Here is a 26,750-nt window from a genome sequence, read left to right as displayed (position 1 = left end):
CTAATGATAGATAATTTGATGGTCCAAAGAGTAAAGGAAAACACAAGATTCAGAGGAAACGATGAGCCGGCAAGATTAGACCTACTTTTTACAAGGGATATACCAATTAACGATGATATAAGATACATGTGCCCATTGGGAAAGAGTGACCATGTAATATTAGAGATGGATATAGAAGAAGGAAAGGAAGACAGAGATGAATCATACAAAGGAGACCGATTAAATTACAGAAAGGCTGATGTTGAGAATCTCAAGAATTATTTTAAAAACATAAACTGGGAGGAGATGGAAAACTCATTAACGGTTCAAGAGAAATATAACTTATTTTTTAAAATATACAAAACTAGGGTCAGGGAATATGTTACGAAATATAGACCTAAAGAAGAAGGAAAGAAAGATTGGTTTAATGCAAGATGAGCTAGGGCAAAGGAGAAACGAGATGGAGGATGGAAAAGGTGGAGAAGAAACAGAAATCCAGAAAATAAGGAAAACTTCAAAACAGCAAGAAATGAATATGCTAAGGTGAGAAAGGAAAAAGAAAAGAACTATGAAAAGGACATTGTCGAAAAATGTAAGGAACAACCAAAATTGTTCTACAGATTCATAAATGGAAAAATAAGACAAAAAGAAACAATAGAAAGGTTAAAAGGAGAAAATGGAATGGTGAAAGACCCAAAAAGTATGGCAGAACTGTTAAATAGTAAATTTCATGAGGTCTTTACTAAGGAATCCAAATTTGAAAGACCACAGGGTAATAGAGAAACTGTCTATATGAAAGAGATTAAAGTAACCAAGCTTGAAATAAAAAAGTTGATGACGGAATTGGATGAGGAAAAGGCAATGGGACCTGATGAAGTCTCAGGCAGAATACTGAAAGAATGTAGGGAAGAACTAGCAAGTCCAATATACAACATCATAAAATGCTCAATAGAAAATGGAACAGTGCCAGTGGAGTGGAAGAGAGCTGAGGTGGTTCCCATATATAAGAGCGGAAGGAAGGAAGAACCTTTAAATTACAGACCGGTATCACTAACTAGTGTAATATGCAAGATGTGTGAAAAAGTAATAAAGAAGCAATGGATTGAGTTTCTTGAAGACAACAAAATATTATCAAATAGCCAATTTGGTTTTAGAAAAGGTCGGTCATGTGTGACAAATTTATTGAGTTTCTACTCTAGAATAGTTGATAGAGTACAAGAGAGAGAGGGATGGGTTAACTGTATTTATTTAGATCTAAAAAAAGCTTTTGATAAAGTGCCACATGAAAGATTACTATGGAAGTTAGAGGAGAAGGGTGGCTTAAAAGGAAGCACATTGAGATGGATGAAGAATTACTTAAGGGGGAGAGAAATAAGGACGATAGATAAAGATATGAAGTCCAAGTGGAGAACAGTAGACAGCAGAGTGCCACAGGGGTCAGTATTGGCACCAATACTTTTTCTCGTATATATAAATGACATGCCAGAGGAGTGAACAGCTACATAAATCTGTTTATGGACGATGCGAAACTGTGCAGAGTCATTAAACAAAAGAGGATTGTGAAATACTACAGGAAGACTTAAACAAGATCTGGAAATGGAGCAAAAAATGAGAGATGGAATTCAATGTGGACAAAAGCCATGTCATGGAAATGGGAAAAAGTGAAAGACGACCAGTGGGAATCTATAAGATGGGAGATGGAGTAGAACTAGAAAAAGTAAAAAAGGAAAAGGACTTGGGAGTGACAATGGAAGAAAATAATCAACCGGTAAGCCATATTGATAGAATTTTCAGAGAGACGATAATTTGCTAAGGAATATTGGAGTAGCATTTCACTATATGGACAAGGAAATGATGAAGAAATTGATAAGTACTAAAATAAGACCTAGATTGGAATATGCAGGAGTTGTGTGGACTCCACATAAAAAGAAACACATAAGAAAATTAGAGAGACTACAAAAAATGGCTACAAGAATGGTTCCAGAATTTAAAGGGATGGCATATGAGGAGAGACTAAAGGCAATGGATCTACCAACCTTGGAGCAGAGAAGAGAGAGAGGGGATCTGATACAAGTTTATAAATTGATTAACGGAATGGATGAAGTGGATAATGAGAAACTGATCCTGAGAGAAGAATATGACTTTAGAAGCACAAGATCGCATAGTAAGAAACTAAGGAAGGGACGATGTCTGAGAAATGTTAAAAAATTTAGTTTCCCGCAAAGATGTGTTGAGACTTGGATCAGTTTGAGTGAGGAAGTGGTGTCAGCAAAGAGTGTACATAGTATTAAAGAAAAATTGGATAAGTGTAGATATGGAGATGGGACCACACGAGCATAAAGCCCAGGCCCTGTAAAACTACAACTAGGTACAACTAGGTAAATACACACACACACACACACAAAAAAAAAAAAAAAAAAAAAAAAAAAAAAAAAATTGGGTGGTGATATGGGCCCTAATATGCGCACCACTATAAATAAAATTGCCTGTGCCAATAAGAGGTGGAAGCTGAACAGCATTTCCCCATATTCTTTAAGTATACCTATAAGTGCTATAGACTGTAACATAAAATATATATACAATGGTACCTTGAGATACAAGCTGCCTGAGAAACAAGTTTTTTGAGATATGAGGTACGATTTGGTAATGTTCTATTTTGAGGTATGAGGTAAATTTTGAGATATGAGTTATGCTTAGGGATTTTGCCACTATAGTCAGCGGCTCGGCGCATCGGTCCAGCCTCACCTGAGCTAGTATCCACGTGTTTCCCAGGGATCTCATGCACCGTGATTCTTTTTCCATCATTTTCACACTATTTACTGATCTTTTTTATTGTCTAAAGAAAGTGCAATTTTAATTTATGTTTAATGTTTACATGTGAGTGGTGCCTGCATCCTTTCCTTCCTCCCTCCTCCTCCTCCACTATTTACCATCATTAGCCAAAACTGTGTGTCTTCAAGGTAAGAACACTAAATAAACTTTTGCTGTTATTTCATATATTTTCATGCATTGATAAAGTATATATGTGTGTGTAACTGAGAAGGCAAAACAAATTTCTCATACCTCTGCCAACCTCCTCCAACAACACTTATCGTGGAGGGGGATGATGAAAATGTAAACAAACTTCTCTACCGGCTGTGTGAGGCCTCTACTCTTCCCCCTGCCCCTGCCATGTATCTCTCTCTCTCTCTCTCTCTCTCTCTCTCTCTCTCTCTCTCTCTCTCTCTCTCTCTCTCTCTCTCTCTCTCTCTCTCTCTCTCACTTTAAAACTTCATTTATTGAATGAATAATGAGCTCTTCTGTGATTATTAGTGCAGCAAGTCTTCTGTCGATGGCTATATTTGTACCCTCCACCTGATTGACAGTCCCAAGTGAGGGTGGGGATTGATAGGGTAACGCCCCATGGAATGCACCTTCTTAGATAAATACACTTTTTAAGAGTGGTTTGTCTATTTATATTATCTTTTTCTTATGTTTTTGTGCAATAATTATTATTTTCAAGTACCTTTTTCTTACCTGAAAACACAAAAAAATAGGGTTGCTCATTTGGGGAGGCTGGAATGGGTTAATGGCATTTCAATGGGAAAAATTGTTTTGAGATACAAGCTTTTTGAGATACAGGGGATCCTTGTGATTCGACTGTTCACAGTTTGAATTATCGCCAATTCGAACTCAGTTAATTAATACCCAATCCTTAACCCTCAAAGTACGGGGGGTTGATTTACTTTCCGTCTGTTACAACGGGGAAAAATCACACCTGTCAAAAATGCTAAAAATATTTTTTCTTGATAAAAAAAATATTTCTTTGTGTTATTCTGAGTACAAGGATGTAGTTTTTAACATGTTATGACCTCACACACCAAAGTTATTGCATATAAAAAAATTCAGAACCCGCCGCTAAGAAATACCCTCCAAACTCAAATAATGCCGCTCTCTCTCTCTCTCTCTCTCTCTCTCTCTCTCTCTCTCTCTCTCTCTCTCTCTCTCTCTCTCTCCTTTTGGGCATTTGAATTTGATGTTAAAGTAGGAACTTTTGCACTTTCATGTCAAGAAAATGTGAACTCAGATATATGAAATGATGTGCAAAACAGGAAAAGAAAAATAAACCACATATTACAAGTATTGTGGATTTCTATAATAACTGGAATCTGGCAACCCTTATTAGCAATGGAAATGACATGACTTGCCTGACAAAGCACAGTCTTGTAGAGGCAACCATGGGGTGACACACAGCAGCGCATTACTCAAGGGGAATAGGCAACGGGAGGAGGTTTATGAACGTCGCTGTGAGGGTTGGTCTCTGTCTCCCAGATCACTATCAAAATCATTACTGGAGTCTTCACTTTCTTCTGTCTCAATAAAAAAAATCACTGTCTTCATTTTCATCACTCCTCAATGTCATTACCGAGTAACACTGACATAACATCACTCAGAGTACCGTTTCCTCCCTCAGGGACACGGGGGTTGCCAGATGTTGCCTTGAAATGGGAAAAGATGACCTATTGTGAGGGAACATAATATGTCTCAAGGCTCGAGGAGGCGAGTGAGAAAAGATGCCAGATACCTCCACTTGCCCTAGGACCAATAGTGAGGGGGAGATTCAAACGTTTAGCACGGAAAAATCATGATTACATGTACGATCCCCGCCTCTCTGCACGCGACGCTACAATCGTACATATACGATCGCTGTACTTTAAGGGTTAAGGTTCGTCCGAATGACTTGCCAATTCGACATTTATATCTCACGCACCACCCACCCGGTCAAATCTGCCGCCAGCTCGCCAGGAGTGACAAAAAGAGAACAATTGAGGAATGAAGACATTAGAATCAATCTTGGAATTCATAGAGAGAGGAATACTGAGATGGTTTGGTCACATTATGAGGATGGAATGAGAGAGGTACCCCACAAAATACTACTTGTGGAAGCCAAGAAGGAGACCAGTGGGCAGACCAAGAAAGAAACGGCAGGATGAGTGAAGGAAGCAGTAGAGGTGAGAGGTACAACCATGGAGAGAGTGGAGGGGGAGAAACTGTATGAAGATCGGACGTTGTGAAGAAGTTTCGTGAGGCATCACAGCTGACAGGGCATCAGCCTTACCTGGTGTATGGTGAGAAGGTGAAAAGCCTGCCAGGCGAATTCCAGTGGGTATCACACTGGCCTATGATATGCAGAAGGCGGGCCATAGTTCTTGGTATGAAACCAGAAACATTATCACACACAAGCTGTCGTCGTTCTTGCTATGCTAGGCAAACAGCCTATCAACCAAGACCAAGCTTAATCAAAATAAACCAGAACAAAACCATATGCCGCTTATACCTCAACCTGTGCTTCGTTCTGGAATTGCATTTTCACTTCCTCTTGTTGAAGAAAAGTAAGTAAAAAAAACTAAAGAACCAAGACGTGCACGACAGCAACTCTTGAGTTGGGGGTGGTTGCCATGAGCCCAAACTATTGACATGATATATAAATATTTTATCTTAATGTATTGATGAAATGTTATTTAATATTCGAACATGAAAAATTTAGGCACGTTCTTTTTAGTTTAAATAGAAGGTTTTCATTACATATATTATGTTTATTTTTTCATTGGGATGGCATACGGAGAACCCAAATTCATGGCCAGCCCGCCAAGTGGAAGTGTAAAGAGGCCTTTCAAAGATAAGCTTGAGCTTATAAGAAAGTGTGAGGCAGGTATAGCTCAGTGTCGTTGCAGCACAAATGGGTGTCTCTAAGATCGACAGTATCAACAATTTGGAAGAACAGGGACAAGTACCGTGAGACCGCTGCATCATGCAAGTGTTTTTATTTCCTAAAATGTACTATACACCACCCTAATAAAAAAAAAAGTTAAATATAAATGAAGCCTTTAATAATACTGATTTACTCTGTTAGTGTTTTTGAGAGGTTATATTGATGTTTTAGGGGGTCTAGGCTGGAGATTGGTCCCTATCCCCCCTAATTCTTAAGTATCTCATGGGAAAAATTGCTTCACAATTCAAATAAACGCTGATTTGACCTATGAAAAATCGCTCTAACCCTGTCAAATTGCGAGGATCCCCTGTTCAAACTCTGTCACAGAAGGAATTAAACTCTTATCTCAAGGTACCACTATATACAGGGAGATCCTTGTGATTCGACTGTTTGCACTTCAAATTATTGCCAATTTGAACTCAGTTAGTTAATACACAATCCTCAAGGTTCGACCGACTGACTCGCCAATCCGACATTCATATCTGGCGCTCCACCCACCTGGTGAAAATCCGCCACCACCCCAAATTCGCCGCAAACTCGCCAGGCAGAAGTGTAAACCGATGCTACCCTGTGTTGTTGCTTAAGGCAGCATCACACTAGCACTTTTTCATCAACTCTTCCTGTCAACTTTCTGAAGACTGTCAACTTTTGTTGATGCTGGTCATCACACACAAGCTCGCTTCCGCCTTTGTCGCTTTTGTCAGCTGTAAACAAACATGGCGGCCCCTTCACCCCCAGCAAGCCGTTGCTATTTTTTCGTTGCTATTTTCAGTCTTTAATGATCTCTATGAGAAACTTTTCAGACAGCTTTGTCCACTCATAAACAACAGTGCTGCTCATCTTGGCCACTTGTTCCTTGGAAGTTCTGCCTTGGAGTGTCGCAGTTCCAGACAAATGTAAACAAAGAACTGAATTATTTTTTTACTGTTAGGCTAGAACAAAAAATAAATATATATAAATATATTTACATCTACAGGCAACCCCGCTTAACGAAGGTTCACACAACAAAATTTCTCTACAATGAAGGTTTCATTTTACTACCATCTGAACACCAAACTCGCTTTAACAAAGTTTTATCCAGGTAATTCTTTCCAAGTTTGAAAGCCCCGCCATATCACGCAAGATGACAGGCTTTTGAATACACCAGCGCCTCTCGTGGACAACACGTGCACCACTCAATCCCCATGTTCAAAACAATAACTGCGTCAGCAGCAGCTCGTCTTCCCTCGCTCAACATAGCACCAAAACGCCCTGCAATGTCGCCTAGCGTTGCTAAGAAGACCAAGAAATCTCTTACTCTCGAAGTGAAGCTGGATATTATTCACAGACACGAGAGAGGCGAGAAAACTGATAGTATTGCTCGCCACCATCTTGATTCCACCTATTGTGTCTACTATTTTCAAGTCAGCAGACTCTATTAAGAAGGCTGGCGAGACCGTATCTTCTTTGCAAGCTAAAAGAACCACCTGAACTCGTGACTCTACAATGGATAAAATGGAAAGCCTTGTGGAAATGTGGTACATAAGTTTTGTATGTGATACAATGATGCTCCCTTTGTTTACATTCCACAGGTTGCCGGTTAATGTCTTTCCTGTTTCACTCTCCCTCCCTTCATAAATTTAAGATCATCAACATTATAAAGTTATGACATACATTAGTGTACATTATAATGACTTAAATTAAACTGCCTAAATGTTTAACTTCATAATTTTTACTTTCATTAAACCTTTCACTGTACTATGATGCACTCTCGCTTTGTTTACTCTCAATGGAAGTTCAAGTCAGGGGTTAAACTTGTTATAATTGGTTTGCTTAACGAAGTTTCTCTTAATGAAGGGTATTTTAGGAATGTAACCCCCCTTCGTTAAGTGGGGTTTGCCTGTACTTATCAAGATTCTATTGATTTGAGATTATAGCATCATTTCAATTAACAAGATAATTAATTTTATTATAAAGTGTTAATTAGAAACCATGGATCGTAATTTGACTTAAAATTGATGCTAGAGGAAAACGGTACATTTTGTCTGACTAAAGATGACGGACAGCCACCTCCAGCCCCAGCCCTAAGAAGCACAATTTCCTGCCTTTCAAAGATAAGCTTGAGCTTATAAGAAAGTGTGAGGCAGGTATAGCTCACAGTGTCATTGCAGTGCAAATGGGTGTCCCTACATCAACAGTATCAACCATTTGGAAGAACAGGGACAAGTACCGCGAGAACACTGCAAGTGTTTTTTTCAAAAGTGTACTATACAGCACCTTAATGTGTTTAATAAAAAAAAAAAGTTAAATATAAATGAAGCCTTTAATAGTACTGATTTAGTCTAAGTTAGTGTTTTTAGAGGTTATAGTGATGATTTGAGGGAGTCTAGGCTGGAGGTTGGTCCTTATTCTCCCTAATTTTTAAGTATCTTATTTTGAAAAATTGCTTCAATTTGAATAAACGCTGATTCGACAGATGAAAAACCACCCTAACCTCGTCAAATTGTGAGGAACCCCTGTATATATATATATATATATATATATAGGCAATCCCCACTTAACGAACGGGTTACGTTCCTTAAAAACGTTCATTGTGCGAATTTTCATTAAGTGAACCAATTATAACAAGTTTGACCCCTGACTTGAACCTCCATTGAGAGTAAACAAAGCGAGAGTGCATCATAGTACAGTAAAAGTTTTAATGAAGTTAAAATTATGAAGTTAAGGGCAGCGTCAGGTTTAGATCTGTATTAGATCGGTGCTTCATGTCTCTGGTAAATATGCATGAAATACTCTGAATTTTATGTTGTGAAGTATTGGGAACATGTACATCAATATTAGACATTCATCCCCATTCTAGTCCCTAACCCCACCTTGCAATTATAATTGCTACTAAATATTATGAGTGTTATTCTGGCATTATTATTTGCTCCATAACCTTCATTTTCCTGCGGCAAAGACACGTTTTGATATGAAAGGTTTCCACATCATTAGATTTTTCATTTCCTCTTTTGTTTTTGTTTTATGAAGTTTTTTCAATTTTTTTTTTTTTTTTTTTTTTTTTTTTTTGGACCAAAAAAATATTAATACAAAATTACAGGTCACATATATAAAAAACTTGTGACGTGAATTGAAAGAAGGAGCATTCTTCTCCTTTTTAGTTTTTGTTTCATTGAAATCAAGCTAAAATTGGCTTTGAAATAGTTTTTAGAAGGGGAATAACTTATGTTTTGAGATACGGGCCGATAAAGTTTATCGATCAATCTCGATCCCGTTATAGTACACTAGGAAGTTTATTCAGATTTACTCTTATGTTCTTTTTTTATTATCTACAATCTCATAATACAATTAGATGTATATGAGGCTCCTAGTCCCCTCTTGTCAATGATATATTGGTTCTGAAGAGGCTTTTCTACTGACGTCCAGCTCTCACTTTTTCTGGTTGTGATGTTTTTTTGGACCAAAAAAATATTAATACAAAATTACAGGTCACATATATAAAAAACTAGTGACGTGAATTGAAAGAAGGAGCATTCTTCTCCTTTTTAGTTTTTGTTTCATTGAAATCAAGCTAAAATTGGCTTTGAAATAGTTTTTAGAAGGGGAATAACTTATGTTTTGAGATACGGGCCGATAAAGTTTATCGATCAATCTCGATCCCGTTATAGTCTATACACTAGGAAGTTTATTCAGATTTACTCTTATGTTCTTTTTTTATTATCTACAATCTCATAATACAATTAGATGTATATGAGGCTCCTAGTCCTCTCTTGTCAATGATATATTGGTCCTGAAGAGGCTTTTCTACTGACGTCCAGCTCTCACTTTTTCTGGTTGTGATGTGTTCTTGAAGTTGCATGTTGTGCAGTGCATATATATGGTGTTCTCGTATACATCAGGCTCAAAACTGTAGTCAAAGGCAGGATCTGGGCATGAATAACTAGAGGAAAGAAGATTTTTCAACCTCCCTTTCATTAGCATGACAAGCTCGTCGTCACTTTCCACGTCTTCATTTCCTTTCTCAATATTTTGTAGAAGAGCTTCTCATATTGTGAATAATGAGGCCTTTTCTTCTTCATTTCCTTGTCTTTGTTCTGTGTGGGATGTGGTGGGCTGTGGTGTGGCGGTGGTGAGGGTGGTGGTGGTGGGTGATGACAGGATGTGTACTGGAGCACTTGAGGTGTCAGGTTCAACACGCTCTTTATATTCTTTGAGCTTCCATACTTATATTCCAGGTGTCCTTCCTTTGCTTATTCCTCTTAGACGCCTGTCCCATGGTTGGCAGTAGGAGAAAAGCAGGATGTAATGAATAAATTACGTGCTGTTTAGCAGAGTGAAGAGCGGATAGTGAGAGATGCAGCAACAACCTCTCTCTCTAATAGCTTTCCCGCTACTGAGTCTCGCTGGTGCCTTGATTGACGCCACTCATAGACTTTCAGTGTTGCTGTATCATGTCCACCAAAAAAAGTTAAGATTTTTGCCTTTTTTTTTGTAGTTTGAAAAAAAAAAAAAAAACTGATTCTGCTGATGTAAACAAATGCACGTGATTGAGTATGGGACCTTTAGATGGCATTGATACATAAACCAATGTGTGTTTCGCCATAAAACTTCATGAAATAATAGCTAACGTGTATCCCAATTACATATTTTTTTTCCACAAAAAACATTATTTTTCATATTTTTTTTTGCTCTCTAAACCGAACATTCCCCTTAAACATTTAAGCAGTTTAATTTAAGACTAGTTCATTATAATGTACACTAATGTATGTACGTAAGTAACTTTATAATGTTGATGATCTTAGATTTATGATGGGAGAGTAGAGCGGGAAAGATGCTAGCTGGGAACCTGTGGAATGTAAACAAAGGGCGCATCGTTGCACTGTATACAAAACTATGTACCACATTTCCACAAGGCTCTCCATTTTATTCATTGCAGAGTCATGAGTTTGGGTGGTTCTTTTAGCTTGAAAGGAAGATACAGTCTCACCAGCCTTCTTAAGAGAGTCTACTGACTTGAAAATTGTAGAGACAGTAGATGGAGTCAAGCCGTGGTGGCGAGCAATGTTATTAGTTTTCTTGTCTCTCTCGTGTCTGTGAATAATATCCAGCTTCACTTCGTGAGTAAGAGACTTCCTGGTCTTCTTAGCAATGCTAGGCGACATTGCAGGGCTGGTTGCAGGGCATTTTGGTGGCATGTTGAGCGAGGGAAAATGAGCTGCTGCTGGATACTGTTATTGTTTTTAACTAAAAACGGGGAAGGGTAGGGAGTGAGTGGTGCTCATTTTGTCCACGAGAGTTGCTGGTGTGTTCAAAAGCCTGTCGGCTTGCATGATATGGTGGGCTTTCAAACTTGGAAAAAATTACCTGGATAAATTTTTGTTAAAGCGAGTTTGGTGTTTCTTATATGAGCAGATGGTAATAAAAGGAATCATTCGTTGTAGCGAAATTTCATTGTGTGAACGTTCTTTAATTGGGGATAGCCTGTACTTGATGCCAAGCCTCTCCTTTGCCTTCCCATACCATCATCTATATGAGTCATGTAGCTTGCCACCAAAAAGGTGAATAATATTGATTTTACATAGATCAATTCTTATTTACTTAGGTAAAAATCTAGGTCTGGAAACAGATTAAAGTGATTTACATTGTTTCCCATGGGGAAAATGGTTTTGGATTTGGAACAATTAGGACATGGAACAGCCTTCTGGAACAAATTTTGTTCCAAGTCCGACGAGGGTCCACTGTATATCAATATGTATATACAGTAAGCCCCCACATTTAGCGATGCTGTTAGTCTGCCGAAACCATCGCTAAATTGGAATTTTGCCAAATTTGAATGATACTTTAAATAGGGAAAAATACCAATCAGTCTTTCGTCCGCCCAAAGTCCCTATTTCGAGTTCCCATTTACAGCTACAACATCGCCACCTTCATGAGAATCAGCACCCCCCGAACCACTAGTGGAGGCCATGGTGATAGCGAAACTCGCTAAATAGCGAGGATGGGAGCACAAAAAATGAGTTCACATGCTGGATTAACACACACAATAGCTCGTGTCGAGCGGGAATGCTGGAGGCACTGTGGGGCTGATTGGCTCAGAGCGTGCGGGAGGCGAGACAGTGTTGCGCGGTACATATGCTAAATATGAGAGAAAATCACGAAACTTGAAGGCTAGGCCTTTTCCCAGACAGTCGCTAAATTAGGGTTTTGCTAAGCTGGATTTCACTAAATTCGGGGGCTTACTGTACATAGATATATTTATATTCTGTCTACCATATGATATGATGTGGCGCTTTTTTGTATGCTATTTTGTACCCATGTTCTTTCAGTGCTTAATAACATTAACGATACTTTCTTTCTGATTTTCAGGCTTCAGAAGATCATGGATCTCAGTATACAAGTGCATGGAGAGCTCAATAGTCTTTATGACATGGTTTTCGCCTTTGTGGAGTGTGGCAAGGTGCAACAGGCACGAAAGCTAGTTGAGGTGAGTGGCCTGGCTTGCCTCTGATTGAGCAACACCAGTACAAGCACAGTGAAAGATGTTAATAAATTCACTCTGCCTTCTTCAAAGGAACTCACTTTGATGAATCTCCATACATAGTTTCTAGACCTGTATTCTCTCTCTCTCTCTCTCTCTCTCTCTCTCTCTCTCTCTCTCTCTCTCTCTCTCTCTCTCTCTCTCTCTCTCTCTCCTCTCTCTCCTCCTCTCCTCTCTCTCTCTCTCCTCTCTCCTCTCTCTCCTCTCCTCATCTCCTCTCCTCTCTCTCTCCTCTCCTCTCCTCTCCTCTCCTCTCCTCTCCTCTCCTCTCTCTCTCTCTCTCTCTCTCTCTCTCTCTCTCTCTCTCTCTCTCTCTCTCTCTCTCTCTCTCTCTCTCTCTCTCTCTCTCTCTCTCTCTCTCTCTCTCTCTCTCTCTCTCTCTCTCTCTCTCTCTCTCTCTCTCTCTCTCTCTCTCTCTCTCTCTCTCTCTCTCTCTCTCTCTTGCCTTGGTTTTCTTCTTTACTTAAACTAGTAAAGAGGTGAACAACACAAACCTTTGGTGGTGGAACAGAATTGCAGATACAATGCTGGTTGAGGTAAGGGAAGGGTGTGGTGGTGATTGCCTTGCTCTGGCCCACCTCACAGCCACACCTCATCTCTGTCTGGGTGCCATGAAGCTCCACTGTCCATTACCATGCCAATTACCACCAAAGTACAGTGGAACCATGCATGCTTTGAGGTCTGAGGGTCTCCAAGTGCACAGGTTCGAATCCTGTCCATGGTCCGAGTGTGTGTTGGGCTTCCTCACTCGGGGCAACGGTTTTCTAGCGGGTGGGCTTTGAGATAGGAGATACCCTTAGCCCATAAATTCCCGTCAAAAGCCCACATAGTGTAAATAAAAAGAAATCATAAATAAAAAGTCTTCTTCAACCATCTCAACATCTAATGATACAACAATAACATGAATAGCACACACACACACACACACACACAAAGAAATAGAGTAGGTAAGATGGGAGGAGGAGTGATGTTGCTGGTTAAAAAAGATATAAAGGTGGATCAAGTGAAAGAAGGTATGGGAAAGGCAGAAGTGCTAAAGATCAGAGCAGAAACTAATGAAGGAAAAAAGAGGCACTACATAGTGGTGTACGTACCACCTAAGACAAATGCATGGTCAGTACAGGAATATGAAGAAATGATAAGAGATACAGGAACATGTCTGGAAGAAATGTTGGGTGGCTGTGAACGAACTATAATGATGGGAGATTTTAATTGTAAAGAGGTGTGTTGGGAGGACTGGTCAATGGAGGGATCAGAGACAACATGGGAAATACACTTTGACACTGGCAATGGAAAATGTGTTAACTCAGTGGGTCAAAGAAGATACTAGGTTTGGAGGAGAGGAGCATCGTCAAGACTGGACTTGGTCTTTAGTACAGAGCCAATGGTCATTGAGGAGATGAGGGTGGAGTGCCCTTTAGCAAAGAGTGATCATGCAGTTTTGGAGTTCAAGGTGATAGATGAAGAGAAATCTAGAAGAAATGAAGAATATAAAGTGGGAAGATGGAATTATGCCAAGACAGATTTTGGAAACCTAAAGAAATTCTTTCAAGAGACAAATTGGATGAAATTCAAGAGTGCTAAGGAGCAAATGAAAAGTGGAAGGAATTTATAAAAATATACAAAGAAGGTGAGAAAAATTTGTACCAATAAGACAACATAGAGAAGTTGGAAAGCAGGACTGGTTTAACGATAGATTTGAAAAGGCTAGAACAAGAAAAGAGGATGCATGGAAGAGGTGGAGAAGGAAAAGACGGATTAAGCAGTGGAAAGTTACAAAAGAGCAAGAAATGAATATGTGTTGATTAGAAGAGAAGAAAGAAAGAAACAAGAAAAGGATATAATTGATAAATGTAAAGACCAACCAAGGCTTTTTACAGACATGTGAACAACAACATCAAAAATAGAGAAAGTATTGAAAGTTTAGAAGTAAATGGAGTATGCAGTGAGGATCCCAGGAAATGGCAGAGGCTATGAATGGATGCTTTCGGAAGGTATTCACAAAGGAGACTGCTTTTGACAAACCACTGGTAATGGAACAGAAAGGGATTATGAAGGAGTTTCAAGTAACTGTGGAGGAGATCAAGAATATGATGGGGAGTTTAGAAGTGAGAAAAGCTGTGGGACCTGATGGGGTATCAGGATGGATTTTAAGAGAATGCAGGAGCAACTGGCAGAAAAAGTTTGTGAAGTAATTGATGCCTCATTAAGGGAAGGTGTAGTGCCCCAAGACTGGAAAAGAGCTAACATTGTCCCAATTTATAAATCAGGTAACAAGAGAGACCCATTGAACTATAGACCAGTGTCACTTACAAGTGTGGTAGCTAAGATGTGTGAGAGGGTGGTGAAGAATAGATGGACAGACTTCTTGGAGAAAATGACATACTTTGTGAGTGTCAATTTGGTTTTAGAAAAGGGCGTTCATGCACGACAAACCTGATATGTTACTATTCGAGGGTGATAGATGTAATACAGGAAAGAGATGGTTGGGCTGATGGAATATATCTGGATTTAAAAAAGGCCTTTGATAAGGTACCACACCGGAGACTGATCTGGAAACTTGAAATGGTAGGAGGAGTGCATGGCAGTTTACTAAAATGGATGGAAGACTTTTGGTAGGAAGAGAAATGAGAACAATAATTAAGGACAGACCATCAGAATGGGGCTTGGTGGAGAGTGGAGTTCCACAGGGATCAGTGTTGGCACCAGTAATGTTTGCGGTCTACATAAATGACATGGTGGATGGGGTGTCCAGTTATGTGAGCCTATTTGCAGACGATGCAAAATTGTTAAGAAAAGTGAGATGTGACAAAGATTGCGAACTACTCCAGGAAGACTTGGACAGAATATGGAAATGGAGCTGTACATGGCAAATGGAGTTCAACACGACAAAATGCAAGAAATTAGAGTTTGGCAAGAGTGAAAGAAGAATCAGGAGTATGTACAAGATAGGAAATGAAGACATAAAACCAGTCATGAAGAAAAAGACCTTGGGGTGACAATTACCAATGACCTATCGCCAGAGAGACATATAAACAAAATAATTGGAGAAGTATTGAACTTATTGAGGAACATAAGAGTGGCGTTCAGATATTTAGATGAAGAAATGATGAAGAAAATAATTACTGCAATGATAAGACCAAGGCTTGAATATGCAACAATACAGTGGGCTCGAACTTAAAGAAACACATAAGGAAACTAGAGAAAGTACAGAGGGCTGCAACAAAATGGTGCCTGACTTAAGAGATTTGACTTATGAAGACAGACTGAAAAGAATGCAACTTCCGACCCTGGAAAACAGAAGAGAAAGGGGAGACCTGATAGCAATATACAGAGTGATGATTGGCATGGAAAAAATGGATAGGGAAGATCTGTGTATGTGGAATGAAAGAATGTCGAGAGGGCATGGGAAAAACTAAAATGGCCACTTATAGGAGAGATGTGAAAAATATAGCTTCCCTCATAGAAGGGTGGAAGCATGGAATAGTTTAGACGTGGAAGTGGTCAACGCAAGGAATATTCATGATTTTAAGAAAAGCTGGACATTAGTAGATATGGAGACGGGACAGCATACGAGCATAGCTCTTTTCCGTATGTTACAATTAGGTAAATACAATTAGGTAAATACACACACACACACACACACACACACACACACACACACACACACACACACACACACACACACACACTGTGTATGTGGAATGAAAGAATGTCGACATGGGAAAAAACTAAAATGGCCACTGGAGAAGCGGAATAGTTTAGACGTGGAAGTGGTCAGCAAGGAATATTCATGATTTTAAGAAAAGCTGGACATTAATAGATATGGAGACGGGACAACACGAGCATAGCTCTTTTCCCGTATGTTACAATTAGGTAAATACACAAGAGCTTCATCTAACTAACACTCCACACGCTAAGCAATGTGCTTGAGTGAGAACAGTTATTGCTATTGAGGGGCGACCAGAGCGAGTGAACGAGTGTACAGAGTGAACATAGCCTGGTGGCGTGTACATGGGAGTGATCGGAGGTGGGAGAACCTCCACACTCCAAACGACAGAGCGGGAACCCACAAAGGCCAGCCATAGCAGCCGCCAACGCATCCAACCACACACGTAACTACCAGGCCTGGCCCCCAGTGACCACACACCCACATGTTCCCAGGAAGAGTAAGAAAAATGGATAGACCGGTAAGAATAAATTACCAAATTCAAAATATGTTGAAGAGGCCCAGGAGCAAAGCCGAAAGTGGCCAGTCAAAGCATGAGTCCAGCTTCAACAGGGCAACATTGCAAGGTAGATTGGTGATGTTGGAGAAGAGATTTGAGGAGTTAGTGAAGGAATTAAAAGTTCAGAGGAGTGAGGAGGAGCAGGATAGAGAATTCCAAGGCTTTGAAGGAAAGAGTTAAGAGACTGGAGGAAAATGAAAACGATTGGTGGATGAGAATGCACTTGAAAGTGGAGGTTGAAAAATACAAGAGACGGTTGGAGGAGAAAATGGATAGAGTAGTAAAGGAGAAAGATGACTTTAAGGAAATGATTAGTGAGCAGAATGAAAGGCTTGAAAGGGAATGGGAACTGAAGAAAACACAATGGACTGAGTCGAGGAAGCAGAGATGGTTGGATTACAAGAAATAATTAAAGATCAGTTGAAGGAAGACAAAAAAGAAAGGTCCAAGGAACTGGTTAATGTAATGAAGAATAAGGAAACATTGATAAGGGAAATAGCAGAAAAGAAGAAGAGTGTGTTAATATTTGGGATGAAAGAACAAAATATAACATATAAGCCTAAGAGAATTAAGGAAGAATTGAAAACAGTAAGAGATCTGTTCAAAAATCTAAATGATGATAAAAAAAAGACCTACAAGAAGAAGTGGAAGAGATCCATAGACTGGGTCCGTATAAGGAGGGAGTGAGCAGACCGATTAAAGTAGTACTGAAGTCACAACAATCTGGAGGATGTCCTATATAGAACATCAAAGTTAAGAGAGATAGAAGGTTGTAAAGAGGTGTTTGTGAGAAAGAATAGAAATGAGGAAGAGAGGAGAAGATATAAGGAATTGGTGGAAGAGGCGAGAAGGAAAAATGATGAGCGGTCTGAGGAGGAAAGAGAAAGTTTTTTGGAGAGTTATAGGAGAGAGAGTCAGAAAGTGGTATGTGGAAAGAAGGAATACGGAGGAACCCCTAGAGGGAGCAGTGGGTGGACCGTAATGTATACTAATATAGATGGGATACTGTCAAGTAGATTGGAATTGCAAGACTATATGATAGTGGAGAAGCCTGATATAGTGTGTTTGACTGAGACAAAATTGCATGAAAAAACAAAGATAAATTTGGATAATAAATATAATATATGGAGAAAGGATAGGGAGAGTAAAGGTGGAGGAGGAGTTATGATTATGACGAAGAAATAAATAAATGTGGATAAGGTTTGGTATGGGAAGAACAATGCAGAAGTGATAAGCATAAGGATAAAAAGTGATGGAAAAGAATTAATAATCATGGTGACCTATGTACCTCCTAAAACAAATTCTTGGACATTAAGGAATACGACAATATGATCAAGGATACTTTACAGAGTTTGGAAAGTGTATTATCTGGAAAAAGAAAGGTGATACTAGTAGGAGATTTTAATTGTAAGGAGGTGGATTGGGAAAATCTAGTAAGTGGTGTTGGAGAGGAAGCATGGGAGAGAGATTTCTTAATCTAATGATGGAAAATATGATGGAACAGAGGGTGAAGGAAAATACTAGATATAGAGGAGATGATGAACCGGCTAGACTGGATTTGGTGTTAACAAGAGAAGTGTACCTATGTGGAGATATACAATACAAGTGTCCTTTGGGAAAGAGTGATCATGTGGTTATGGAAATGCAGATAGCAACAACACAGCGAAGGAAGGACGAGACATACAGGAGTGGTAGATTGAATTATAGAAAGATGGACACAGAAAGTTTGAAAAATTATTTCAGAAAATTAGATTGGGAGGAGATGTTACAAATCAGAGAAGTGCAAAAGAAATATGAGATTTTTATGAAATATTATAAAGAAGGAGTTATGAAATTTGTACCAAAGTATAAACCGAGAGAGGAAGGAAGAAAGGATTGGTTTAATGCAACTTGTGTTAAGGCTAAGGAAAAGAGAGATGTGGCTTGGAAAAGATGGAAAAGAGCAGGAATATACTAAATAAGGAGAATTATAGAGTGGCGAGAAATGAGTATGTGAGGGTAAGGAGGAGGAAGAAAGAAAATTTGAAAAGATATTGTAGACAAGAGTAAGGAACATCCAAAATTGTTTTACAGGTTCATAAATGGTAAACTTAAAAGAGAGAGTCCATTGAAAGATTAAAAGGAGAGCAAGGGATAGTAGATGACCCTAAGAATATAGCGGAATTGCTAAATAATAGGTTTCAGCAAGTATTTACTGAAGAAACAATGTTTGTAAAGCCACAGAATGTACAAGGAAATGTGCACATGGAGGACATTAAGATACCTAAAAGGAGTTATATAAAATGTTGGAGGAACTTAAAGATGATAAAGCGATGGGACCAGATGAAGTTTCAGGAAAATTATTGAAGGAGTGTAGAGAAGAATTGATTGATCCATTATATGATATTATAAGGTGTTCATTAGAAACAGGGAAGTACCAGTAGAGTGGAAGAGCTGAAGTGGTGCCCATTTATAAGGGAGGCAGTAAGGAAGAGCCTCTTAACTATAGACCTGTGTCTCTAACAAGTGTGGTCGGTAAGATTTGTGAGAGGGTGATAAAGAAATATTGGATACGGTTCCTGGAGGATCATAAGTTATTATCGGATCATCAATTTGGCTTCAGGAAAGGGAGGTCATGTGTAACAAATCTACTGAGCTTTTATTCAAGAGTGGTTGACAAAATACAGAGAGAGAGGGATGGATGGACTGTATATATTTGGATTTAAAGAAAGCTTTTGACAAGGTACCTCACGAGAGACTGTTATGGAAAGTAGAGATTTATGGAGGACTGAAAGGAAAAGTGTTAAAGTGGATGGAAAACTACTTGAGATGGAGGAGATGAGAACGGTAATAAGGGATGCAAAGTCGGACTGGTTGGTGGTGGAGAGTGGAGTCCCACAAGGCTCAGTGCTGGCACCAATACTTTTCCTGGTATATATTAATGACATGCCAGAGGGAGTAAACAGTTATATTAATTTGTTTGCGGATGATGCGAAGTTGTGTAGGTGTGTGAAGAGTGAAGAAGATTGTGAAATTTTACAGGCAGACCTGGATAAGATTTGGGAGTGGAGCAAGAGGTGGCAAATGGAATTTAATCTGAGCAAAAGTCATGTGATGGAGATGGGAAAGAGTGGAAGACGGCCAAGAGGGTCATATAAGATGGGTGAAGAAGTAGTGTTGAAAAAGGTGGAAAAGGAAAAGGATTTGGGAGTGATAATACAAGACCATGGGCAGTTTGAGGCTCATATTGATAAGATGTTTGGAGAAACGTATAATTTGATAAAAATATTGGATTAGCCTTCCATTATATGGATAAAGATATGATGAAGAAATTAATTAGTATGGTAATTAGACCAAGATTGGAATATGCTGGAGTGGTTTGGTCCCCTTATAAAAAGAAGCATATAAGGAAGTTGGAGAGATTGCAGAGAATGGCAACAAAAATGGTTCCGGAATTGGCAGAAATGACCTATGAGGAGAGATTAAAAGAAATGAATTTGCCTACCTTGGAACAAAGAAGAGAAAGAGGAGATTTAATACAGGTTTATAAACTGTTGAATGGACTGGATGAAGTGGATAATGAGCAAATGATGTTGAGAGAGGAAAACTTAAGTAGAACTACAAGATCGCATAGTAAAAAGATAGCCAAGGAATATGCTTGAAGGATGTGAAAAATATAGTTTCCCACAAAGATGTGTGGAGGTGTGGAATGGTTTGAGTGAGGAGGTGGTGTCAGCAAGGAGTGTGCATAGTTTTAAAGGAAAGTTGGATGTGTGTAGATATGGAGACAGGGCCACACGAGTATGATACCCAGGCCCTGTAAAATTACAACTAGGTGAATACACACACACACACACACACACACACACACACACACACACACACACACACACACACACACACACACACACACACACACACACACACACACACACACACACACAAACTGGGAGGAGATGAAAAATTCAGAGATGGTGCAAGAGAAGTATAACTTATTTTTGGAAATATACAAAACAGGAAGAAGGAAAGAAAGACTGGTTTAATGCAAGGTGTGCTAGGGCAAAGGAGAAAAGAGATGCAGCATAAAAAAGATGGAGAAGAAACAGAAATCCAGAAAATAAGGAAAACTTCAAAACAGCAAGAAATGAATATGCTAAGGTGAGAAAGGAAGAAGAAAGGAACTATGAAAAGGACATTGTCAAAAAATGTAAGGAACAACCAAAATCGTTTTACAGATTCATAAATGGAAAAACAAGACAAAAAGAAACAATAGAAAGGTTAAAAGGAGAGAACGGGATGGTGGAAGACCCAAAAAGTATGGCAGAACTGTTAAATAGTAACTTTCATGAGGTCTTTACTAAGGAATCCAAATTTGAAAGACCACAGGGTAATAGAGTGAATGTCCATATAAAAGAGATTAAAGTAACCAAGCTTGAAATAAAAGAGTTGATGACGGAATTAGATGAGGAAAAGGCAATGGGACCGGATGAAGTCTCAGGCAGAATATTAAAAGAATAGAGAAGAATTAGCAAGTCCTATATACAACATCATAAAATACTCAATAGAAAATGGAACAGTACCAGTAGAATGGAAAAGAGCTGAGGTGGTTCCCATATATAAGAGTGGAAGGAAAGAAAAACCTTTAAATTACAGACAAGTATCACTAACTTGTGTAATATGCAAGGTGTGTGAAAGAGTAATAAACAATGGATTGAGTTTCTTGAAGACAAATTATTAACAAATAGCCAATTTGGCTTTAGAAAAGGTCGGTCATGTGTAACAAATTTACTGAGTTTCTACTCTAGAATAGTTGATAGGGTAAAAGAGAGAGAGAGGGATGGGTTGATTGTATTTACTTGGTTTTTTAACCCGTACAGCGTCAGCAGATCTGAGACTTTGTGATTTCGCCAGTGCTGGCCACATCATGGATTTTTTTTTTTTGCTAAACCAGTCTTAAATGATGTGAAACAAATGAAAATGACAGTCATTCCTCCCAGAACTGACTGGAAGTGGTATTAATTGGTGCGAGATATTTTGTGCTAAGGTTAGCGACTTAGCAAAGCTTTATGTGACTAGTTTATTCGCTTCCTCGTTTCTCACCAGTCGATCCCTGAATTGGACACATGCATAATATCGTTCCTGAGTTGAGAGAAAAACAATATGTCATGTTTTGCTGTTTGGGAGTGCTTGTGGATAAAAATAGAGATATCGCGAGGGAGTGTTGCCTTTCACGGAGCAAATATTTTCCGAGTAATATGTACTTGTTTTTCCTTATAACAAAGCGATTGGAAAAGTCTTATTAATGTCATACAAAGTTTTCACTACCACAATATAACAGTTACCAAAAACAACTGAAATGGTAAGAGTAAGTAATGGAAATTACGCCTTGTTCATATTAGCGGAGTTGAGGCGTCAGTTTCCTGCTACACCTAGTTGAAGGCAGCAGAAACTGCTAAAGTTCAGAATTGTAATAAATAAATACAGGAAGCATTCATGTTAGCAGGGACAAGGAGGCAGCATGAGCAATGTCTACAGTGCATGATGGCAGTATAATGGTAGGTTTTGAGGACGCAATACCTCCGAAAACACAAGAAAGCTCGCCGACGTATCTCATACGTCTCTGACGCCCGGTTTGCTCAGAGTAGCCGACGTATCTCATACGTCTCTGACGCTGTAGGGGTTAAAAAAAGCATTTGATAAAGTGCCACATGCAAGGTTACTGTGGAAATTAGAGGAGAAGTGTGGTTTAAAAGGAAACACACTGAGATGGATGGAAAATTATTTGAGGGGGAGAGAAATAAGGACGGTAGTCAAAGATATGAAGTGCAAGTGGAGAGCAGTAGAAAGCAGAGTGCCACAGGGGTCAGTATTGGCACCAATACTTTTTCTCATTTATATAAATGACATGCCAGAAGGAATGAAGAGCTACATAAATCTGTTTGCGGACGATGCAATACTGTGCTGAGTTATAAAGCAAAAAGAGGATTGTGAAATACTGCAAGAAGACCTAGATAAGATCTGAGAATGGAGTAAAAAGTGGGAGATGGAATTCAGTGTGGACAAAAGCCATGTCATGGAAATAGGAAAGAGTGAAAGACGACCAGTGGGAATCTATAAGATGGGAGATGGAGTAGAACTGGAGAAAGTAAAAAACGAAAAGGATTTGGGAGTGACGATGGAAGAAAATAATCAACCAGCAAGCCATATTGATAAAATTTTCAGAGAAATAATTTGCTAAGGAATATTGGAATAGCATTTCACTACATGGACAAAGAAATGATGAAGAAACTGATAAGTACTATAATAAGACCCAGATTGGAATATGCAAGAGTAGTGTGGACCCCTCACAAAAAGAAATGCATAAGGAAGCTGGAGAGACTACAAAAAAGGGCTACAAGAATGGTCCCAGAACTTGAAGGGATGACATATGAGGAGAGACTAAAGGCTATGGATCTTCCAACATTGGAACAGAGAAGGGAGAGAGGGGATCACATACAAGTTTATAAATTGATTAACGGAATGGACCAAGTGTACAATGAGTATCTGATCCTGAGAGAAGAATATGCCAGTCGAAGCACAAGATCGCATAATAAGAAGCTGAGGAAGGGAATATGTGTAAGAGATATTAAAAAGTATAGTTTCCCGCAAAGATGTGTTGAGACGTGGAACAGTTTGAATGAAGAAGTAGTGTCTGCAACGAGTGTACACAGTTGCTAGGAAAGATTGGATAAGTGTAGATATGGAGACGGGGCCACACGAGCATAAAGCCCAGGCCCTGCCCTGTAAAACTACAACATTTAGGTAAATACACACACTCACACCAGAAAATAAGACAGTTACTGCAGTCTGTTTGCAGATGATGCCCCACTCAGTCAGTTATTTGGATCCAAGTTATCGAGGTTCAACAGTATTAGCTCTTAACCCCTTCCTTACCGCAAGACTGTTTTGTGGTACGTGCGTACCATGCGCAAAAGCGACCTCGTGGTACCGCAAGATGCTGCCGTGTGCGTCGTACCACCAATACATTTCCATGTATAACCGTGGCCTGAGTGCGGATTTTGCCTTTTTCATACTCCACGTGGTTCACTATAAACAAACAAACACTGGAGGCGTTATTTTTAGCCACCCCAGCGTAACAAAACCATCCCCCCCACTAGCCAATCAATATCGGAGTTAATTTTTCATGCATAAACTATAAAGCCAATCACTATTCTTTGACATATATTATTCCCACAGTCCCCCCTAGAACATCAGTTCTCTAGTATCGGCCGTGGTGAAACTGTTCTATTGCCTCTAGTTAGAGATAATGGCTTCTGCTTCGTGTAGCAGCGATGAGGATTACCATAATTATGAGACAGATAGTGAGGATATACTGGAAGACCCTCCAGATGAATATGATTCAGACTATGATCCTGAAAAAGAAATAGGAGAGAGTGATAGTGACAGCAGTGTTGAAACCCTCTCGGCAAGTGAGGGGGAGCAGCCTAGTTATGACAGGGCCACCCTCACCAGGTGCAGAGTGTGTGGTGCTGAATTTATGATTAGTGCACAATTTATGATTATGTTTACGTTTTCTTTTATTAATAAAATGACAAAAATATGTTTAGAAAAAAGTACATAACACTGAGTTAGAAAGAAATATAATGTGTAGATCTGGCCGTGAGGCACGTGCGCACACGGGCAGGGGGCTGCGGTATAGGAGGGGAATGCTTTGTTTATATCGGGGGGTGGCTGCGGTAAGGAATGGGTTAAATCAGAATTGATTAACTTTTCTTTTACCTTTATGACACTAGATTTATGGTACACTGAAATATTATCCTGCATTTGTTACTGAATAGAGGCCTTTGTGAGCTGTTAACATCCATGAGAAAAGTAGTTTTTTTAAGAGATATATGTCAAAAAATGTGTATATACCTCAGTTATTTTATTTAAAAGTTAAATTAGTATATATTTTCATTATTCTGTTAGACACCAGGACTTCGTGCATTCAATGGCAAGCTGGACCAGAAGTGCAATTGGCTGAGGGACATGGGCAAGATAGATGAGCTGGCCAATCTGGTGTCTGTGACCAAGGATATCTTTGACATTGACAGGGACATGATGTACTCCAACCTTCTCAAAGCTTATGGTAAGACTGATTCAGTTTGTGCTTATATTGACAAAGAGTCACTTGAATCAACATACATCTACTCTTTGAATTGTAGAGTAGTATAAACTACAGGTTTTTCCTTCTGTCCAATGCAGTTATTTGATCATTCTTTTTTTCTACCTCTTGCCTGCTACATGATCAGTTATGCTTTATAATTGTGATATTCTGAGTGCACACCCATTTGCTCTGCATGTAAGTACAGGTTTACCTTGCTATTCGATGCCTCATTATTCAATTATTCGATATTCTGATCATTATGAATTACATCCACCCGCTTGTCCAGGCTTGTGTATCCAATTTTAAACCATCATCCAATCATAAACAAACAAACCACGATTGCATCGCCACCCATGTCGCAGCCACTGCCCATCAAAACTCATTCCCGCTACAAGTAAGGATAATTAGTGAACAGATTTCTGCTCTTTTTTTTTCTGTTTGTCTTTCTGCTTGTCTTCTACTGAAATTGCTGATCCAAAGGCCTAGCTTTGTAGCGATCCTGAGCCACCTGTTGCATCAAGTTCAAGGCTTTGATCAATCGTGTTGAGTTTGTGTTTGTGTTTGTTTTGCTAAAATTCCCATTCTTTGTCGGGTATTACGAGTGACACAAGCTTGATGTTTTCCAAGCGGACTGCAACACCTAGAGCTAGTGAACTGAAGGACAAAAAACCAAGGAAAAGCTTATCTTTAGAGAAAAAAAAACTTGAAATTATTAAGTGCCATGAGGGAGCTGAAGAAGTCAACTTCATGACCAGAAACCTGCAGTTACCCCAATCCATTGTCCCCACTGTCATCAAACAAGTAGCAAGTGTAAAGAAAGCAGGTGAGACAGCTTCTACATTAATGGCAAAAGATGCTAATGAGAAAGAGGAGCCAATAGTGGCACCTGTTAACTAAACTGAAGCTCACTTTTCTCTTCTTGCTAGTGGATATAGGCCTGTAGGTGAAACCTTAGTATAAAAAAATAATGAGCCTATAACACTACCTCCTGAGATGGCGCAGAAAAGTAAAGTGTTCTCTATCTCTCAATACAAGTTAGGTCTAAGTTACTTTTTCCCATTAAATTAAATCCTATTGAACCTTGAGTTCACTATTCGATCATTTGTTATTCAATCTGGTTTTGAGGAATGTAAGCCAGTCATAAAATGAAGGAAACCTGTACAGTGAATCATCAATTTTTCACTGTTTAACTGTCACTGTTTCTCTTTTACTCATTTGTTTTCATTGGAACTTAACTATTTTTACAATGTAGGAAATGGAAAATTACTAAGGTAGCTACGAGCAGCATCTTTAATGGGCCAAACGTTTCGACATTTCATCTTATGTTATCATCAGTGGTCTAAAATAAAATAAAACGATAAATCAAATATAAGTATAAAAGAATACAGTAAAAATACAAAGAGAATTATAATGGTAAAAATTCACACTATCATAAGTGGGTATGCTGACAGAGTATTGTTGAGGGATGGCTTTACTTGGGAAATATATAGGGATTCCAGTATTCTTAAACTATTACTATTACAGGTGGCGAGGATACGGAAATGACTGAGATTGGGTTGAACCTTACATGAGAGGCAGTGGTCCCGTATCGCGGAAAACGGGGCATTGTGTAGTGGGCGCCCTGTTCTGGCAGACTGGCCTAAATGCTCGCTGGCTCGGTTTATAAGTGAGCGCAAGGTGCTACCCACATACTCAGCCTGGCAGCTGGGACAAGTAAAACAATAAACAGCCAATGAGCGTAAGGCAGTTGGCAGAGTGTCCTTAAAACAGAAAAAACTGTCTATACATAGATTATTTGTAGACACAATACGAAAATGTTTATCAGGATAATATTTTGTAAGTTTTTCATAGAGACCCCTTTCTAATTTCTTGGAAACCTCACCTAAAAATGGGATACGTAAATAGATTGCTTCTTTGGCAACAGTGGTAATTGGTTGTTTAAGATGATATTTACTTTGGAGAAAGTTATTCAGAGTTTTCTCAAACAGGTTGGTGGTGAAGCCATTATTGTAGAAAAAATCCTTTAGGAAAGTAACTTCATTATGGAAATTTAGGTAAGAAGAAGACAGAGTAAAGGCACAGTGTAAGAGGGTACGGACTGAATTGATTTTGAAGCGGAAACTGCAGAAGCTGAAAAAACTAATACCA

General features: G+C 39.1%; 1 protein-coding gene across 1 annotated transcript in view; it reads left to right on the top strand.

Annotated features, from left to right (window-relative positions):
* The window catches only part of LOC123501426 (leucine-rich PPR motif-containing protein, mitochondrial-like), a 362,529-nt gene that overhangs the window by 229,148 nt on the left and 106,631 nt on the right, over positions 1-26,750 (top strand). Inside the window, exons 18-19 of the mRNA XM_045250254.1 lie at positions 12,077-12,194; positions 24,425-24,584. Of these exons, the coding sequence (XP_045106189.1) occupies positions 12,077-12,194; positions 24,425-24,584 (278 nt within the window). The remainder of the gene's footprint in view (positions 1-12,076; positions 12,195-24,424; positions 24,585-26,750) is intronic.

This window comes from Portunus trituberculatus, chromosome 9, assembly GCF_017591435.1.
Source record: "Portunus trituberculatus isolate SZX2019 chromosome 9, ASM1759143v1, whole genome shotgun sequence".
Taxonomy (NCBI): Eukaryota; Metazoa; Arthropoda; class Malacostraca; order Decapoda; family Portunidae; genus Portunus; species Portunus trituberculatus.
Note: the sequence above shows the minus strand (reverse complement) of the source record. Positions and strands in the feature narration are given on the sequence as shown.